Source organism: Lampetra fluviatilis, chromosome 2 (genome assembly GCF_964198595.1).
Source record: "Lampetra fluviatilis chromosome 2, kcLamFluv1.1, whole genome shotgun sequence".
In the NCBI taxonomy this organism is placed as follows: Eukaryota; Metazoa; Chordata; class Hyperoartia; order Petromyzontiformes; family Petromyzontidae; genus Lampetra; species Lampetra fluviatilis.
In genome coordinates, this window is record NC_136276.1 from 11,351,722 (window position 1) to 11,372,644 (window position 20,923).

Genomic DNA, 20,923 nt, shown 5'->3' on the forward strand with positions numbered 1-20,923 from the left:
CGGTGGGGAGGGGGCTCGATTTTGGCCCTGCGCGCAGGTGTGGAGCGCAGAGCGCCTCCGCCTCCCTCGGACCGCGTGGCTGGGCACGGCCGGGCGCGCCTCGGCGCGGTCGGCGGGCCCTGGCGAGCCATCCGAGTGAATAATTGCCAGCGCTGTAACGCGCCTCTAATTTCACAGATACGGCCGCAGGGACGTCTCGGGCAGCGCGCCGCGACTGCACAACGTGTAATTAATAACTGCTTCTGTTGCGTGCTGCGGCAAACCTATTCCGAGTTAAGCAGATAATGGGCCGAACGCGGTGAAATGTCCGTAGATACAAACGTGTAATTACCGCCGACATATAATGAGCTTTTCAATATTTACTTTCCCACCGAAAGGAATAGCAATCATCTGGAGCAGAGTTGCAGCTGCTGAATTGCTTAGCGTGATTTGCGTTGTTCTTTTAGTTTTCAGTGGATGATTTTTAAATATGCAGCTCCTTCTTTCAAATGATGTCTGATATGTATTAAATGCTGTATTTGTGGGGTTTGCATCACATTATTTTTTCCAAAATATTTTCTTTGAAACTGTATTTCATTGTACGTTTGTAAAATGTATTGTACCTTCCGCACATATAACATGTGTTAAATAAGTGGAAAGAAACTATGCTTTCCAAAAAAAGAAATAGTCCATTTTTTTCACATCCAGATCTTCTTGAATATATGTTTATACACATACGTAAATAATCTATATTACATCCACTACTATTGAACTTACCTGCTCTCTTATTTATAACATACTTCATCTATATTAGTGTAGTTTTTTTGTTGCAAGACTGGTTTACTTCAGGGAAAGATATTTCAATTCTAGTGGTTTTATTTCAAATATGACTTGTGACAACGGACCTAATTTGTGCCCTCGTTCTTTCTTAACTAAGGAGGTGAGCATGTTAAGCACAACGGTTTCCATAAACCTCCAGTCTGCACCCCAAGGTCATGTTATGGGTATGTTGACATGCCCATGGGATTGTCCTCCCACTCACTGCCCTTGCCCTCCCCCATTTTATTAGGGTTGAACTCTAAATATCCTTTGTGCGAGACCCACGGGACACATTCAGGAACGATGACCCTACTTGGGGTGTCCACAATTTGCAGACCAAGGTCTATTTAGACCGAAGAAAAATAATTGAGATATTGGTTACATCAGTGATAAAGCGGAGCCTGTTGGCAGATTTTGAACAAGCCCCTTGTCTAAAAGGCATCAGCATTCATTATCAGGCAGTAAATTACAGGTCTGGGCTCCACAAAGGTGTGACAAGAGCAATACTAAGTCAAACATTTTACCCCTAGTACCCACAGAGGGCAGATTAGGAACCTTGACCTCCTCCTAATAGCAGAGGCAGCTGTAATCCTGTAGTCCAACCACATCAACCCCTGCCCTCGCCAGGCTCCCTGTTGACGGCCACCCCTGGGTGTTGTTGGGAGCTGATTCTCGATGGTAATCTATGCTCTAAAACGCCTCTGGTATAGGGGCATTATAACACTGGCTGTGACCAGAAAGATCCTCAATAAACAGAAGGGATTTTTTTTGCCCAGTGCCATAACTGCTAGAAATTGTGATGATTATTATTTGTATTCAATGCAGCTAACTATTAACAATACTAAAAGAGGAATTATTTTCATTCTTAAAATGAACTAAATGTAACCATTTTAAACATACTACTCTTGTAGATAGTTGTTTCAACGTATTAATATGCAATTACATTTTTTTTTGCCACGGGAAGATTTAAAAGTAATTTTCATGGAACTGTATCTGGCAGAATTAAGAAAAAAAATTGCTTGCCAAAATGTCATAATGGTTATTTATTTACTTAATTCTAGATGTGGAATACGTGCCAGTTAATCCGCAAATAGCATTAGCGTTATTACAAAAACAACGGTCAAATTTCTTTACAAAGGGGTAATTTACGTGTGTTAGGCCAACATGTGAGCCAAATTAGTTATCAAGTATAATTTGTATTCTCCAAAAGGCTTCATTTATGTTGACAACGACCTCAACTTAACCTCAACTGAATTGATATCTTCCTGACTAAATTATGAGCATGAATTTTATGCTTATGAGCTATCTCAAATTGACATTTACAACTCAATCCACTGCTGGGTGAGGGCATTCTCAATGCCATGCTGCATGTCGTTGGGAATTATTTGACCACACAGTACTCCTGGAATGCATACCTGTATTGGTGCGGATAAGTAGTTTGGCTTCAGATATGCCGTGAATATTGTAGTAACAATAAAAAAATATGTTATCACCTATTATTAAATTTGGATTTCATACAACACAGAATCATTTTACTTTGGAAATTACATTGTAGCTCACAATTAACTCACAAACTGCTACTTGCAAAAATCATTCTTCCCATGAGAATTATGTCTCTGAAATCTGATCATTAAGGGTCATTCCATTTGCTTATGTTTTCTTAACAACAGATACTTGTCATGATACCCCAATTATGAAATGTTTGCGTTTCCATATTTGATGTTTCACCTGGTGCACCGTCATTCCCCAGAAAACCTCTCTTCCTTGAATCCCCTCTGACAAGCAATTCCCCTCCTTTGCGTGGACGTCCTATGCAAATAAAGACACTGGCACCCAAGCATCTGGTCATGGAATTTCCACCACTGGCTCAGCGACACTAACCGGGATGAGCCCTGCCCTCATTTTCTTATTTGAGCAGGCGGTACACAGACTTGACTTGACCTTTCGATGCTGGATCGGTGCCAGTTTGTATTGGTGTGCCAACCAATGTGTGCCCACAGAGGACGGCACTGCACTGGAGTGCCTACTACAATCACCCAGAGCATGTGCGGATGCTCATCAAGCACGACTCCAATATTGGCGTACCGGACAGTGAGGGCAAGATACCGCTGCACTGGGCAGCCAACAACAAGGATCCCTCGGCCGTCCACACTGTTCGTTGCCTGCTGGTGGGTGGCACGGAGGTGGAGATCATTGGAAGCAAGCACAGCTTGGAATGTTGATCAGTTATTGATGTGAAATATTCATTGTGAAAATTGTATAAAATATAATATAGCATAAATTTGGTTATGTTTGTGTTGCCATTCGAATATTTCTCATTAGAAGGAAATGACACCTGCCTTTCAGGCAGTATTCTTTATCTTTATCAAAAAGTAACATAGAATTAATACATCTGGTGTGATAATGTGACAATTATAATGTTTCCTTGTTCACAACAAAATGTTCAACAAATTTCAGTTTTATTATTGCTATATTACAATGAGCGCTGCCATAGTGCGATGATTCATACACATACAGTGTACTAATTCAAAGACCCTAGTAGGAGGCGTTATCCCTCTTGTTTATTCCGGCTCTCACAGCGATAGGGGATAACTTCATACCGGGTCGGGACAGCCAACATGGTTCCAGACCCACAGCTTGAAGAGGCGAAGACCACCACGCCAGCAGCATGACGAGTTCCATTCCCGATGACAGCCCCGACTGTGAGTCGGAGCTCGTCTTTTATTCTCCCCAGCGTGACCAGGCTCCGCCCTCGGCCACGCACCCTTCTGGATCCCCCAGATGGCTCCGGGCTTGGCCCACGGGTCCAACTGGTAGAACGGGCTGCTACCTCTAATTCCATTGTCTACCAATCTCCCAGTGCCACGTGAAGAAAAACAGCCGTCCTGGCTGACCTTTATACGTCGCATAGCGGGATGACGAACGCAACAATATCCACGCAATATTCGCAATGCATGGCAACAATCCAGCCCCCAAAATAACAGCAACCGAACGACGGGTAGGGGCGGTCATCTGAACCGAACCGTTGCCGGCCCCTCATATGGGCCCGGCACAGGTCCTCCAGGGACCCCGGGGGTAACCCAAGGATGGCTCAATGGGCACGGTCCCTCCCGGGATGAAGATGGAGGAAAAGAAGATGCGGGTGGCGGTCATCCCGTCCACCCCGATCCGCCTGTGGGCGGCGCCGCTGGTGGTTCCACAGGCGTCAGACCCTGGGATCCTGCAGATGGAGGAACAGAGCCTCGCTGAGGCGTATCATCCGTAACCGTACGTCCGGCTCCGTCGGGCACATCAAACACCCGGCCATCAGATGGTGGAGATGAAACGCCCTCATAAGGTGTAAAATAGGGCTTCAGTTGGGGCGGGTGCACATACCAAAGCCTGCGGCCAACCTGGATCCGCACACGCTGCGGCTTTCTCACCTAATTCACCTCCACCGGGCCTTGCCATGGCCTATGTAATATAGGAAACGTGCCTAGAGGCTCCTGCGGGCAATGCAGCCATGCGCTCTCCCCAGGCTTCCACAGGTTTCCGGACTCCTTAAGCCCAGCCAGTTTTTCATTCGCAGCCCTGCCGCTTGGCCGAATTAGGACGCCTCCCGTGCTTCCATCAACCGCTTAAGGGTGAGGCTCATAAGTCCCGGCACAGTGGCTCTCTTCTTGCTCGGCTCAATATTTAACTGGGCTTCCATGGGACGGTCACATTCTCTCCCGTACATTAAAAAAACAGGGAGAACCCAGTAGAGGCATGAGGGGCCATCCTATAGGCCGCAGTAACCCCCGGAAAGTGTAGGTCCCAATTGGACCTCATTGACTTATTGGCACAACATGGACGTAAGAGTTCTATGTAAACGCTCTACCATTCCGTCAGTCTGGGGATGGTAGGGCGAAGTTCGAATTTTCTTTATACCCAACAAGTCACATACCTCTTGCAACAATTTTGAAGAAAAATTTCGACCTTGGTCCATAAGGAGATGTTCTGGAGCCCTTTTATTCAACACGAAACCATACAGGAACGCGTCCATAAAGGACGCCGCCGACTGATCCGGCAAGGTCTATGCCACCGGCCACCGCGACAGGTTCTCGACCCCTACCAGCAAAAAATTATTTCCCCTCGGAGTGGTGGGAAATGGCCCAAGAATGTCGAGGGCAACGAACTCATTGACACGGGACACCCCGATAGATTTAAATGGTGGTCGGGCCAGCCTTGGCGGGGGCTTCTGGCGAGCACATTCCACACAACCTTTAAGCACGTTGTGGACGTCTTCCGACATCCCAGGCCAAAAGAAGTCCCGCTTCAACGTCGATAATGTTTTCTGCACCCCTAGGTGCATCATCCGCACATGGGCATCTCTCGGTACCCTACCCCACAGAGCAGTTGGCACAACGATACAGTACCGCTGTACCTCCGTATCCCAGTGCATTAGTAGCCCATCTCAGAGGACCACGGGGGACATACTCCCTGGACCATTCCTATCGCCTGGCGCACCAACGTGGCACCGTATTTTCAGTAAGGAGGCGTCTTCCGCCTGGGGCGCCCCCATTCCTCGTGCGCAAGACCAATGGTGTTATCGTGTGCCACCTTCGCTACGGGCAGCGAAACATCCACCGACGCTACAATGGCGCCCGGCTCCCCCGCATCTACCTGCTTACAATGGCCGGCGCCCATAAAACACGCGCACTGGCTCTTCGGCGACAAAGCGTCCGCATTGCAGTGCGCCACCCTTTCCTATAGGTGACTTTGAATGGATAATCTTGCAAAATTTCCAACTGTCGCGAGAGTTGCGCAGACAGCTGGTCAACACAGCGGGTATTACAAAGCCGCGTGGTCCATGCCTACTATGAACTGCCTGCCGTAGAGGTTCGGGCGGTTACTGCTGTACAAAGTGTACGATAGCCACCAACTCGCGGCGCGTGACTCAATAGCGCTGCTCTGCGGCGGACAGCACTTGGCTACCGTAAGCGACCACGCTCTCCACCTGCGACAAGACGGCGCCGATCCCGGTATCGCTTGCATCTGTATCCAACACAAATGGCAAGGTGAAATTGGGGTACCGAAGGGGGGGCGGTGCGTTCACGAGGCCATCGTGCAGCATAACAAATGCAGCCTCCTCCTTCCCCCACTGAAACCTCTGGCCCTTTGCCGTGAGAGCGTGGAGCAGCCTTGCGGTCGTTGCAAACCCGGGCACGAAGCGGCAGTAATAAGACACGAACCCCACAAAACTGCGGACCTCACCCACCGACGTGGGGGTCGGCCACTCATGCATGCACGCAGTCTTTGCAGGGTCCGTGGCGATCCCAGACTCGCTAACAACGTGACCCAGGTAGCGAACCGACTTTTGCAAGAAGTAACATTTCTGCGGCTTGATTTCAAATTAGCCGCCCATATTTTAACAAATACCACATGCAACCGCTGCAGATGTTGCTGGAACGTGCGACCAAAGACAATCAGTCATCCAAATAGATCAAACATGACTTCCCTTGGAGCCTGGACAGTACCAACTCCATAAGTCGCTGGAACGTGGCCGGAGCTGAGTGAAGTCCCATCGGAAGCACGTTAAATTGAAACATCCCTTGCGGTGTCCGGAATGCGGTTTTAGGTTTTGAACTTTCATCCAGGGGCAACTGTTAAAACCCCGACAATAGATCCAGGGTGGAGAAAAACCGCGTCCCCCGACAGGGCATCCAACGAATCGTCCATCCATGGAAGCGGATATGCGTCCCACTTTATTTCATTTCCGAAAATCCACACAAAACCACAAACTCCCGTCAGCAGCTCCACGATGCGCGCGCTGAGTGCCTGCAGCATTTCTCCAGCCGGCGGCGGCGCGGGATTGTCGCCCTTCACCCACTGCCCCGCCGGGACCACCTCTCCGGGACCCCCCACTGGGGTCCCGGCTGCCTGGGAACCCTCCTCTCCGTCGCCCTCTTTGCTCGAGGATGTGCTGATGAAAGCAATCTTCTTCGTGGCTGTCGACATAGCCTATCTCCCCCCACCGGGATTCGAAGGGAAAGGGAAAAAAAAAAACAATTCCTAACAACCCTACAAAAAAATGTTGTTAACACTTCTGACACCAAATGTAGTGTACTAATTCAGAGACACAAGTAGGAGGCATTATCCCTCTTGTTTATTCAAGCTCTCACAGCCATAGGGGATAACTCCATACTGGGTCGGGACAGCCAACATGCTTCCAGACCCACAGCTTGAAGAGGCGAAGACCACGACAACAGCAGCATGACGAGTTCCATTCCCGAAGGCAGCCGCCCCGACTGTGAGTCGGAGCTCGCCTTTTATTCTCCCCAGCGTGTCCAGGCGCCGCCCTCGGCCACGCACCCTTCTGAATCCCCCAGATGGCTCCGGGCTTGGCCTACGGGTCCAACTGGTAGAACGGGCTGCTACCCCTAATTCCATTGTTTACCAATCTCCCAGCGCCACGCTTTACAGTGACTCATTCAATGTCACTACACACAGGACTTGCAATATAGAGGTCACCGGTTCAAACTCTCAGTATGACATTTGACACAATGGGAAAGTTTCTTAAAACTCCTGCCCCCCCCCCCTCTGTCCACATAGCAGGATAAATAGGTACACCACAGTGGATCAGCAGATTGTGTCTGGTGTGGTAAAGTGTGGGTACTCCCACCTTTTCCAAGATATCTGGCCAGTGTAGAACAGTCGGCCAAAATAACCACTATATTGGGGCTCACTAGAACTCCGTCTAGTGGAGGCCCTTCTGGCAACAGTGGTGTGAGAAAAAAATTGCAAGGCTGCACCTTTATCTTTGTGCAGCGATATCTAAAACAAACCACTATTCAAAGCATTGTTTTGTGCGTGTGTCCGCAAAAGTTGTTTTGTTTAGTTCTGTAATATTTCCCAGGAAGCCACGCCGACCGATTCCATCCTCAACTGGCAGGACTACGAGGGACGCACGCCCCTGCACTTCGCCGTGGCAGATGGCAACGAGGCAGTGGTGGACATCCTGACATCGCCGCAAGTCTGCAACGTCATGGCCTACGACAATCTCTTCCGCACCTCGCTGCACTGGGCCGCACTGCTCGGTAGTTCAGCTCACCCGAGCATCCCTCTCCCCACACCCCCCACACACACCAAGCCTCCCTATGTGTTCCCCAGGCAATTCCCCATGGCTTTGCATACGAACAACACGTGGAACAGCCCAAAAACGCATCCGAGAGCTATACAGCACAACCACATACACCTACGCAGTAGTATGCTGTACATGGGTGTGTCGATATGCTGCTGTGTATGTGTATTCGTACTTATATAATTTAACTTAAACATGGAAGCGTGTGCACGCTAGTTGTTGCCTATCATATGATGGATGTTAACTGAACATGTTTTGCAAACATTGAAGGTTTTTTGCTGAAGTGTAAATCACATCCGCAAAAAAACACATCATGGCAAGCATACACACATCTGAAAACATACTTGAAAATAGTGGGATTTAAAACAGTTGGGAATTTTTTCCCAGCGTATTTTTCTGGAGAGTTATGTTTGACCATTTGTTGGAATACATTTCACCAATGCGGTAATTTAAAATCTGTTTCAGTTCCTTCAAATTTCAAGACGAATATAAGTACACAGGTAGTTTCTGACAAACCATGCTGTGTACATGATTGTGTTTTTTAAACGAAGAGAGTGAGAATTCGTCGGTGAAATTGCTAAACAAGAGCCGCAAGGTAACAAATAAATAAATAAACAAGTCACATTTGGTAAGAAAGCTCTTAATGCCACTCTCTAAGCTGTGGGAGAGCCCTCCTTCTCAGCGGCATTAATCGAAGGGTATAAAACCTGCGTGGCCCCCGGTTGGGAGGTTAATGGCTGGAGCTGAACGGGGCTGTAAATACCAAGCCGATCCTGTGCTACCCTGGGTCAATATCGGTTAACGAGGGAGGGTGGGTGGCCAGTCAAGTGGGGGGGGGGGGAAGTGCTGTAAAGGGTTTTTTTTAAGAGAGTTGAAATCTGCTTCACGTGCTTGTGGGCTGCTCTGCCTTCAGTGGTGACAATGTCCAGCTGCCTCGGTCAATTGTGCTGATGAACCCTACCGAGTCATTTTCTTACAAATGGTTTTCGGAGAGGAAAATTGTGATTATTGATTGTTTTTGTTATTTCCTTACAACATGATGTATGTGGGTTTGCACATTTCCACTGTGAGGGTGCCTTTGTTGCATATGCTTTGTACATATACTGTAGTTTATTTCAAATTAATGATTACCTTTTTATAATATGCTTAAAAATCTACTATAGTGTATGCAAGTAGATGTAGTACAATAATGACGATCACTAGAAGGCAGATCGAATCCTGCAATTTCATATTCTTATTTGTAATTCCACCCATAATCCTAATACTTGGTATGACCACCAACAATCTAGTTGTTTAAAGACAAGACTTTCTATCACGTCCTGCTATAGTTATGAATACTGATTACGTGTACATGATTAATAGTAGCCACGCATGTAGGTGCAGTTTGCACATTTATCAGCCTGCAAAGCTAACGGACAAAACAAAAGCAAAAACAGACACTGTGTGTATGAACGGAGTGTCACCGCCATGCTACTTTTCAGGTCACGCTAAAATAGTTCACCTACTGCTGGAGAGGAACTCCTCTGGCACCATTCCCTCAGACAGCCAGGGAGCCACGCCCCTGCACTACGCTGCTCAGAGCAACCATGCGGTGAGCACACCTGTTCCAAGGCTTGCATGTCTCCTTTCTAACTCACCCGTGCTTTTTGTTTCTCGAGCTATTGAAAGTGTTGTCACGTAATGTTCTTTTTCAATCCTTTCATTTTAACAAACCGTAATCTTCTCATAAGCACGGTAACATTTAGCATGCATAGAAATGCTTAAGTAAAGGTTGTGTTGTTCTTTTTTTTCCTTTCCAAACATTTCTTGGCATGATTTTATTGGACAGGCAAGCGTATTATGCACTCGGGATTTTTTTTTTTTGCAGCTGTCACGGTCAGCTCATTAAGTTTATTGAATAAGGTAGCATTGACACACGATGTTCATAGTGATGTTGAAGGAGGGTGGAAAAAAGTACATTTCCGTTTATCCGGCAGGAAACGGTGGAAGTGTTCCTTTCGCACCCATCGGTGCACGACGAACCTGACCTGGAGCGCCGCACGGCGTTCATGTGGGCAGCTGGCAAAGGCAGCGATGCCGTCGTGAGCACCATGCTGCGCCTCATTTCCAACCTCGACGTCAACCTCGCCGACAAGTACGGCGGCACTGGTAGGGCCCTCCTGCCCGCACGTGAGTGGCCACGTGCCCACTGCGGCACCCGTGACAGGTGGCCGTCTAGGTGCTTTCATAGGAGGTGCACCTCGCTTTCCTGCTGTTTGATTGTCGTAGGATTTTCATTCTACAGAGAAAGTATTTTGCAAGTACTTCAGTGGGTACATCGGCAGCATTTAGAAGTTAACTTGGAATATTTTGAAATTATATGAAATGCATTTTCATTCCAAAAATGCAGATCAATGTGTTACAGATTTGATGCTGCCTTATCTCTTAATAGTTTTGGTTCTTTCAGTCAGAAAGTAATACCCTGTCATCTTAATATGACTATAGGTTTGTCATATCGTGAGCTGCCATACTGTTATGTTGCTTACAGAAAATGTGAAATAATCTTGTAATGTCAGCCATACGGCATGACAACTTTGTGCCCGATGTCACTGTGCTCATGACTCACAGTCTTGGAATAATTCCATAAAGAAAAGCCACCGTGACAGACAAATTGAATCTGACCATCCACTGAAATGCCCTGTGTCTTGACATGTGGCACCAGACATGACATGCATTAAGACATCGTTTTCCATCACAATCCATAAAGGTTATATACGCATGTGTGTGTGTGTGTGTAAACCTGGATCACACTGACCACAAGACATGTTACACGGATAGCTTTAACCTTTACACGTGTCAAAACTTGTCTCGCACACATCTGCTATCCACACAAGAGGCAAGTGCTTTTTTAGGATATTTAAAAGAAGGTGGAAAAGTTTAAAGATGAGTTCACTTTTTATATGAATGTGTATTAACACTTGTGAAATTTGCATTAACAGGACTGTGCGGTGGCCTTATATCTCATAGTGCCGAGCACACAGGCAGATTAGCTTACAAACCAGTCTTTGAGAAGTTTTAGATGTTTGATTAAACTCCCCCAGTGAGTGATTCCACTGGCTTTATTAAACCTGCACTGTCTGCTGGCATCTCACACTTTCATAACCTTTCCCAGTAACCATTTCCACTTTGTCTATAAAAACCTTATTTTGAAATCCAATATAGTATCCAGTATAGTGTACATTGGATGTTTTTGTTATAGATAAAAATAAGACATTGTTTGTATTGTAAAAAAAATACTGTTTGAAAAGCACAGAAAAATAAAATTGTAATTCCAAAAATTAAGGTTTTTTTTAGCAAAAGTTTATTGTATTGTTCTTCAAGCATTGAATGCTATATCACTCAGGTTTAAAAGTGATGTGATTGTACAACACTAATACCTGAGGAATAAACTCGATTGTTGAACATAAAGAACTCTTTAAAAATACACAATATAAAGACTGCTACTAATATATACTTAATTAAGTAGTTGTAGCGCAATTACAACATCATGTGCTATGTTTCATACGTTTTACTTAAATAGCAAATTAACTTTTAAGGATTGGATTAAGTGCTTTACATATACCCAGTGGTCATGATCATACAAACACCTGGAAACATAAATTCAATATCAGAATTGCATTTGTAATTGTATCGTGGTTGTACGATTACGCTGGTTTGCCTGTTAGCTACAAGGATATTTCTAGACATAATTCAGTCAAATTACTGTTACAATTTTGCACTGTGTTTTTTCGTGTTTTTGCCGTCGTGACTTTCTCATCGTGTGTGTCAGCTGTCATAACAGCATCATCACGCATGTCGAGCATCACTCTGGGCCATGAGGCTTGCGTGCAGCCATTTGGATAGAGAAATAGCCATCACACCCGTGGGCATGTGTATAGCCCCCAGTGCTGGAAAATAATTACTGATATTCTATTAGCATTGTATATCAGTCGCACATGTATAAACAATAAATAGAATGACTTTAACGGTCAAGCTTACATATATTTTTTTATCTCCCATTTGAATCCGTTGGTTTAAAATAGCAAGATCATTTGTGTAATTATTTTGAAATCATGAGGTGCACTTATTCATCACCAAACAATGCTCCACATGAGCCTTAGCTGCATCGTTAGGAGGCTTGAAATGTCCTGATTATGATGTTTATAGCGACTGTGGCAAATCCCTGCCGTGGAAGGGGGAGGCCTGCAGATTGATTCCCTCACTGTACACCCCCGGGATAACTTAACACCGTAAGCGGATTAGCCACCTCACACCAAGTTACGGAAAACCTGCAGCAGCAGAACGCATTAGGTAATCTAAAAGCGGTTAGCCGGAGATGATTTGACCTGTAGTGTCGAGTACCATTACTTAGGGCGTCATCTTCCACTTAGTTGTCGCTACTCGTGTACAGCCGTGTAACAACAAAACTGCGTGTTTTTATGTTAGTCATGGTCAGTGGAAGATGGCAGCCTTCACGCAGCCCACTCTGTTACGTGAAAAATCACGACGAACGCTATCAACGAACATCGATCTCCTGGTCGCCAAAGCAACAACACAAGTGCCAAACCTGATTTTTAATGCGGTGTAAAACTGGTGGATTCAATTATTATATTTATGTCAAAGGCGCTGATTAATAAAGTATTTTTAAAAAACCTGGAAGCAATGGATGGTCACCCCATTTCTTAAAACGTAATATCAAGTTTTTGTTGATACCACGTGCCACTCAGTATTAAAAAGTTTAAGTGATTCCTGCTCAAACGAGTACTTTGAGGTGGTTGCCCATTTACAGTCCTGAGCCACATTCTTTATCGCAGGGGATAGTATTCATAGGGCAGCCGCCGTTCACTTCCCCACAAAGTGCTACTCATTTTATCGACTCTAAAAGAATCAATCCCCAACCACGAATTTAACGCGCAACCTCACAATTGTGAGCTGCTCATTCTACCGCTGAGCCACCTGGCCGGATACTCAGTATTAGACCATGAGAAAATCGTTGAAAAATTACTTAACAGAAAATAAAAATGTTGAGGTGGGAAGAAACATCCGACTTTGTTAAACATTATTTAAAAGACTTGACTAAAAAACATGCCCGTCTTTGTATACCCGGTTACTTTACACATGGGCGATCATGCGGGCGATCGGTCGTTCGGCCATACTGTTGCATTTTTAACCGGGTCCTCAAGCCCGTTCGCTTATCCAAACAGCGCTATTTGATCTGCCGAGCGACTCAGGTGGTGCATCTGCCTGCGGCGCGTCCATCCCGTCTGCGCGTTGAATCGCAGGGAGGCATCGTTTTGTTTACTGTTTGCGAGTCGGGACGAGGGTAAACCGCCCCGGCATGTTTGCAAGGTGCTACCCCCTTCCTCCCCTCCCCGTTTCTGCAGCGTTGCACGCGGCCGCGCTTTCCGGTCATGTGAGCACGGTGCGTCTGCTGCTGGCCCACGGGGCGCAGGTGGATGCAGCCAATGTCATGAAGCACACGCCGCTTTTCCGCGCCTGCGAGATGGGCCACAAGGAGGTTATCGAGACCCTGATTGAAGGTGCGTGTGCGCGTACGCACGCACGCGCGCCCGTACGCGTCTGCTCCACACTGCTCCCCACCCCAACCATCCACCCCCCTCCTGCCCCAAGTTAATTTACCCTCTCAGGGCATAGAATATTTATAAGTTAAATGATTAATGTGCTGTGTTTGGATTGTATTGCCTGTCAAGTTCATTCATAAAATTATATCCATTTTTTAAGCAAATTTACATTGCCTTGAGAAAACCACCTTACAAATGTTTTTCCATTAAGATACGCAGTATTGAAATGTAAACAGATCTGTACGTAATTCCTCATGATATAATTATCAATATTTATGCGTATTAAGGTGCTGCGTAGCAAGATAAAAAATTCTGTCACATCTTCCTTATAGTGCAGACGGGAAGATGATCTCTTTCACACAATGCATGGTGCGCCATGTGCTTTTCCACAAAGGGGTGCATTTTCGGGCATATGTGCGCATATATCTATGAATTTGTATATATGTGTATACTGCGCGTTTGCATGTATACGACTATGCTTTGTTCTTATATCTCTGCATGTGCGTCTGCTGTTATGGCCACGTGCATTTGTTTGCGTGCTCATGTGTCTGTGTTTATGGTCACGCATGTATGTGAAATGCAAGGCGGTGCGCGGGTGGACTTGGTGGACCAGGATGGACACTCCCCTCTGCACTGGGCAGCTCTGGGTGGAAACGCAGACATCTGCCTTATCCTAATTCGGAATGGTATCCACCCAGACGTGCGGGACCATGTGCGCCGCACCCCGCTCCAGTGTGCGGCATACGGAGGCTATATCAACTGCATGGTTGTTCTGATGGACAGCCAGGCTGACCCTAACATACAGGACAAAGAGGTGCGTGTGTGAGCGTGGTGCTTCTGAGTGCGAGCGACATCAGCACCACAGCTGCGAGGTGTTAACAGTGCAGGCAAACGCCGCTGCTTCAACAACACTGCCTCACACACACTGAAAATTCTATTTCACAGGTTGTCCAAATTATCCAGACGATGCCACTTGTGTGAGATGCCAGCACTCTGGGACTTATCACGCAGCAGAAAAACGTTGTGTTCTTGACCGGGTTACAGAATCATAAATAAGGTTTCAGTGATTCTAGATTTGAAGCTTTCGTGACTTTTATTAATTTAAATTTTATAATTTTTTTACCTACGTGACTTTACCGAAAAAACCTAAGAGTATAAGGTTTCAGTGGTCATCTTGCATTTTAACAATCACTGTCGTTTATGTGACATCCCAGTGATTGTCATGGAGTATAATTAAAACAGTTGAATGTTATATGTGAGCTGTTGCAAGAGTCCAAGTGCTGTGGGGTTTCGATTAATCTTCCATTGGATATCGTTATCAACAAGCATCAAAACTGCATCAGGGATTAAACAATGTTTCTTTTCATAAAAACATTATAAACCATAAAAATATATAGCCGATAGATGTTTGCTCATAATGATATATGAATACTATAAAAGGTGGCATCCACTGTTTAGAAAATACACGGAACTAATTTTCCTCCAAGCGAGTGAAAATGTTGCGTTGAAATTCCGACTGCTCCCATCAGCAGGTAGGTTAGCATGACAAGGAGATCATTCCATCGGGTGCTTGACAATTGTACTTGTATACAATTTAAGACACGATTAATTTAATTAATTGTACTTGGTCTAATTAAGCGGCGCTATTGATTATTGGTCAACTTAAATTTCCCGTTTTCCATTGATTGAGCACAATCCAGGCTCACGCTGCAAAGTGAAAGACACATTCTAGGTTGCTCGTGATCGTATTTGTATTGTTATAAAATGCATGTAATATATTATAAAATTGGTCTTTTAATAAAATACCACAATGCAATTCAGTCCTTATAGAACTATTCAGTAGTGTTTTAATTTAAATACCATGAATATGACATATGCATTTGACTTTCTGTGTATTATTACAGGTATACACCACTTGTGTTGATGCGTGCATGTGCAGTAATCGACAGTCATTAACGTGCATCATGCAGCCACGTGTAACTCTTCAACTCGTGTATCTCCAGGGCATGACAGCGCTGCACTGGTGCTGCAACAATGGTTACCTGAACGCAGTCAAGCTCCTGTTAGAGTACGGGGCCTTCTCTAATCACATGGAGATCAACGAGGAGAGGTACCCGCCCCTTGCACCCATCCACGACAGCGAAAGCCATCCATTGCCAACATAAGTAGGGCCAGCAAAAATCTGCGGAATCACCCGCTTCCCTTAACAACGTTGTTCAACATGTGATTTGCTCATAAGTGACTTGGCTCTCCTTTAGTCAGACAAATACGTCTATTTCTGTGTGGATTATTTTTTTTTACGACATTTCGCTCGTGATATTCCGTCGAGCGAAGACCGTGTACCCATTGATTTCTGTTCATGTTGGTAATAGTGGTTTATAACGAAGCAATTAGAGTTCCTTTTATGGCAATTGCCGCAGTGTGCATTAGTGAATTGGTTCATTCATTAATTTTACGAATGTAGTTTAAAATTACGAAATGCAGTGGGACGCTTAACCACTGTATTTGAACGTGGCTTCAGAATGCCATATGGACTAAAAGTTTTAACGCCTAGACAAATGCGGATGCGCAGTGGTAACCTACTGGAACTTTGATCAGGGCAGCAGACGTTTTCATTTTAAACAAATGCTAATTAGACATTTTGGAGGGGTAGAAGGCGAGTGTCCAGGATTCTCACATCCTATGCTGCTCGCACTCACTGTCATTGCTTATTCACAGAGGCTTTTGCACCCCGGCTTTACTCGAGCTGAAGCTCACAAAGGGCCACGAGATTGGAGCGAGAGAGAAAGAGACTGCTGGATAAATAATGAATGACGAATAAATCATGCTCTTTCTTCTTTACTTTGTTGTGTTTACTGTGGCTGAAGGGCCGCTGAAATGAGCTGTTAGTGTATATAAAGAGGGTGCAAATGGCGATGAGCGTTATTCGTCATTTCTGATTGAATGTGACAGTCCGGTCAAACTTCTGAACTGGGGAAAAAAGACTGCCAAAGAATGCAGGTGCTTATGAGTAATATATATGTATACTGTCAAAAAAATATATTTTTACATTATTGCAATACAGATTACAGTACAGTGTATGTATTCTTTTTGCCGTCTGTATTATCCGTTTAAAATTACTTTGCCGTAGTATTTCAGAACCAGTGAACTGCTTCCATGGGTGTGGGAGTTACAAATAAGCCTGCTTATAAGCACCAGCTTAAGCTGTAATGTGCATCATCATGAATCGCACACAGAGTATCAACATGAACATGAGTCAAATAAATTGTCTGAAGCTTCGTTTTTATTAATCATTGTTTTCTCCATTGTTTCATGGAAATAATTGAGTACTTATAAATGTCCAACAGCGTGCATATTCCAGAATAGTTTTTAAATCAAGAAAAAAAGATTGCCATATATCTATATACTTGAGCACACGTCATAGGAAATTACATCTGCATGTGGCAGAGAATGAAACTCGCCCATTGCGCACTCAGTTACGTGAATATTTTAAATAGTGGCTTACCTGTTCAAATGCAGTATCCTTTAATAAGAAGGCTGCTAATTGTATAATTCCCATTGTTGAGTACGACCACAGCGATGATCTGTGCCCTCAGAAAGCTCCACGATCTGTTGGGTCATTGTAACAAGGTTAAGCATCACTCTCGCATCCTGCAGGCTTTGAGGTTGACTAATAGGGCCTGAGAAGAAAAGGCAAAGAGGCAAATGATTAGAGCTTCCATTTTTTCCTTTTGCAACTGCAGAGTGTTTGTTGTCAGCACATTAATTTCCTCCCTGAAATATTTGTCTCGGAGATTAAGCGCTGGTCCCTGCCAGGGTCGTATGTCTTGTGCACAGCCCCAATCTGAGCGCTCGGGGATGAGTAATTAATCTTGCCGAGCTGTTTTGGTCTGTAATCCATTTGTATCCCCGAGAAATAATGAGTGGGGAGTTTGTTTCGAAGGAGAAAAAAACAAGTATCGATAGTGATGTAAAACTCTTGATGGGAAAGGGATTGCGGTTTAATTGTGCAGCGCGATGAACGACTTACTGCCTGGGCTAGTTTGACGCCAGACTTAAATCCTACCGTGTACCTTGATGTATAATTTAAGTGAATGACAAGACAGAAAGGCTAAAAGTACCAAAAATACGGCTCGCCGATTTATACATAGAAGACTATTATATGGCTTCCATCTAAAATTAATGTGCGTGACAAATATGCTTGAAAACTTTAATTTGTAGATACTCGTAAAATAATGGAACTGCCGTGCTTATGCAATGTTCCAAAAATGTGTGTTACTTAACAGTATGTTTATGCAATACATCAAGTTCCTCTGTGCTGTCCTGCATCTCTTCGCACATGTACTAGCGCTGAAAAGATTAATCTTGTAGTGTTGTGGTAACAATAATGTGCAGGTTCTTGTTTGTATACAGTATTTGCATGGATATGTTAATAACCTGTAATGTAGTGCACTAATCAGTGTAATTTTGAATGTTCTCCTAGATTAGATGAGGCTGTAAAAAACATTTAAACTTGTTTTTCTGCACAGTGAAAGTGGTACATTTGTAGAGCACTTATTTGGATGTGTTTGCCGAGGCATGCATGTAATGTGAGTGGTTACAATGTGTGCACGGATTTGTGTCCGAGAACCATTTCATAAGCGGCACAGAGATTAATCACCGAGGGAGATTGATTGATTGTCTGACATTGAACAACAGCCTCTGGTTTTCACCACGTGTTCTGTCATTTGGTCACAATCTCGGACACAGCTAAATGACTAAATAACCAGATCATTGATTCCACATTATTTTCCAAGGGCCTATAATATTGCCTGGAGACACTTTCTGCTGTATTTAGAAAATAAATAAAATATGACATAAAAACTAGATTTTTGTTTATAGATACTGTTTTGTGCATTTTAAATCCAGTCATTTTTTTTTTGTACTCCTGTGTAGGTTTTTACGATTGTCCTGTACAGCTCTCCAAAGTGTTGTCGGGTTGTACCACACGTTGTTCGGCATGAAGTCTGACAATTCGCGTTACGTGCAAGGAGTTTTAGTTCAGTTCCTAAAGAAGCCTGGAAACACATCAGAGAGGCATTTGCAATGTTATTTTATCCCACGGTCCATCTTGTTGTGTATGCTCATCATATCGTTCTGGCTGTTTAGCAACAGTGTCAGAGCTTGATCCCACCACCTTCTCCCCATTCACATTGACCCCAGGTACACCCCCCTCGACTACGCCCTGCTCGGAGGGCACCAGGAGGTGATCCAGTACATGCTTGAGCATGGGGCCCTCTCCATCGCCGCTATCCAGGACATTGCTGCGACCAAGATCCAGGCCGTGTACCGAGGGCACCGTGTGCGCCGCTCTTATTTGGACCGGAAAAAGTTGCTCATGAAACACGAGCAGCTGCGCAAGCATGCAGCCAGGTACTGCCCAGGGCTTGGGTGCGTCAACCAAAGAGGACGCAAAGACTGCAGTCCAATAATAACAGTCGGTCAAATAATCGCCTTGCTGAAATGCGTGTGGGGTGGTGTGTTTCTCTGTTGGCACTTCTAAGACAGTGGTAGAAGTTCTGAAATCCTATGGGGGCCCAGTCTCTACATATGACAGCCGCTGTTGACGTTACTCAAAGTGTTACTCATTTATTGACTCCATTTGTAAACCAAATGCTCTTCCATAGCACCACCCAGTCAAGGTATAGTAATAGTCTTGTATTTATCCAGGATAGCCTCTCTGTGTCTAAATATACATTTCTTAGAGTGTTTTGCCTTAGGGAGGAAATGGTGGGCCCTAAAGAAATCCCACCTATGATTGGGGGTGACATTCAAAATCCACATCTACAATTCAAGACCACATTTGCTGTACTGCCATCAGTACATGCTGAAATCTTCACGATCCATCGTGGCCAGAAATGAGTCTTTTAAGCTTAGAGGGTAAATGTGGGGTGTGGGAATAGGGAAAAGGGTGAAGGTTTGACTTAAATAGGTAATGACCCAAGCCCAAAACAGGCACATAGCACACATGCATGATTTAATGCAACATGCATCCTGTTAATGCAAGCCATTATTTGTTCACACCCATAGCCTTTACCTAATACCAGTGTCTGGTTGTTACGCCATGCTGATGGATATACATCCAGCAGCATGTGTAGCTGGGAACAGTGACATGCTCCACCCCAGTGAGAGTTGGCGCGGTCACAATAGGTGACTTAAGAAATCCAAGGTGGGTCCAATGTGCGTGTAGCCGTGTACGTCAAACGAATGCACTCCAGGAGATTTGTGTAGGTCAGACATTTAAAGTCAAAGCTCTTGTTAAAAACAGCCCAATACTCTTTTTTTGTTGTATATACAAACTATAATATCATATAATTTACACGTGTACCTTTGTACATCACGTAAACTATCGACACACAAAAGATAGGATGATGCCCAGCAATGCATAAAGCTCGGGTCGTGACTGCACAGCGCATATATTTACTTTCCTCTTAATGTCCTATACCGTTTGTGTGGGTCAGTGTAGGCATAAGATTAACTGCTACTACACAGGAATAGGTGATGTCAACATATGGCATTGTATTGAGATTTCGTGATAACAATAATGTACAGCCCTTTGTCAATTCCCTGCTTGGTGAAGACCTCCTCATGCAATATCTGTCATGGGATTGTTTTGAACGCACTTCACCACGCTGGTCAGTGTGGGTTTGTAAATTCTGGGTTGGTAAGTTATAAGTTATGATGCCTTGATTAAATCTTGCAGGTTACAGTCTTTCAGAACACAACATAGTATAACTGGTCAAAATAATATATTTGAATAATATTAGAATCATAAGGTTTGACATGGGTCACAGCCTGATTGATTTTGTGTGCATTAACATGCGAACCTTATGGGGAGACCCCGGGGTCCCATAGGCCCCCGGCTCTCGCATAAACTGCGTTGCGACGTCATTTTATGTATGTTGAAGGCGAACGATACGGCGATCTATTCCTCTCGAAGGGCTCTACACGATGCGCTAATCAAAGTTTAAAAGTTGTGTTTATGACTACGGCAATTTTGGCAACGACGGGTGCTTGGTGAGGAACGAGAGGATTGATTTCTGGTGGGTCGTGGCGTTTATGTGTGCGGTGGGTCGGAGTCGCCAAAAATAAATTAATTACGATGTTGACTTCCGTTTATTCGGGACTCCTGGGTCTCGCCATGAGGTTCAAGTATACAAAGAGTACAATTGCAATGCTGCGCACAGTATTATGACAATCAAAAAATACAACTCTTGTATGTCTTAGACTGAAGGATTACACATTTTTATAAATGTCTTTTCACGCAACTTGGTACAGCATCGGACAGCACATTGCCTCGTACTGCCGATCCACAACAGAGAGCAGGTGAAAGGCAGCAAGTGGAGGCTGAAAAAGCGGCTCGATAATTATCAGCGCCCTTGAT

At 44.8% G+C, this 20,923-nt stretch overlaps 1 protein-coding gene across 4 annotated transcripts in view; it reads left to right on the forward strand.

The window, feature by feature from the left end:
* INVS (inversin) overlaps positions 1-20,923 on the forward strand; it is a 65,114-nt gene that overhangs the window by 28,662 nt on the left and 15,529 nt on the right. For all 4 annotated transcript variants that reach the window (XM_078869141.1, XM_078869150.1, XM_078869168.1 and 1 more), the window contains 8 exons: positions 2,799-2,966; positions 7,676-7,856; positions 9,382-9,491; positions 9,877-10,048; positions 13,303-13,458; positions 14,085-14,314; positions 15,504-15,610; positions 18,703-18,912. In XM_078869141.1, coding sequence (XP_078725267.1) covers positions 2,799-2,966; positions 7,676-7,856; positions 9,382-9,491; positions 9,877-10,048; positions 13,303-13,458; positions 14,085-14,314; positions 15,504-15,610; positions 18,703-18,912 — 1,334 coding nt within the window. The remainder of the gene's footprint in view (positions 1-2,798; positions 2,967-7,675; positions 7,857-9,381; positions 9,492-9,876; positions 10,049-13,302; positions 13,459-14,084; positions 14,315-15,503; positions 15,611-18,702; positions 18,913-20,923) is intronic.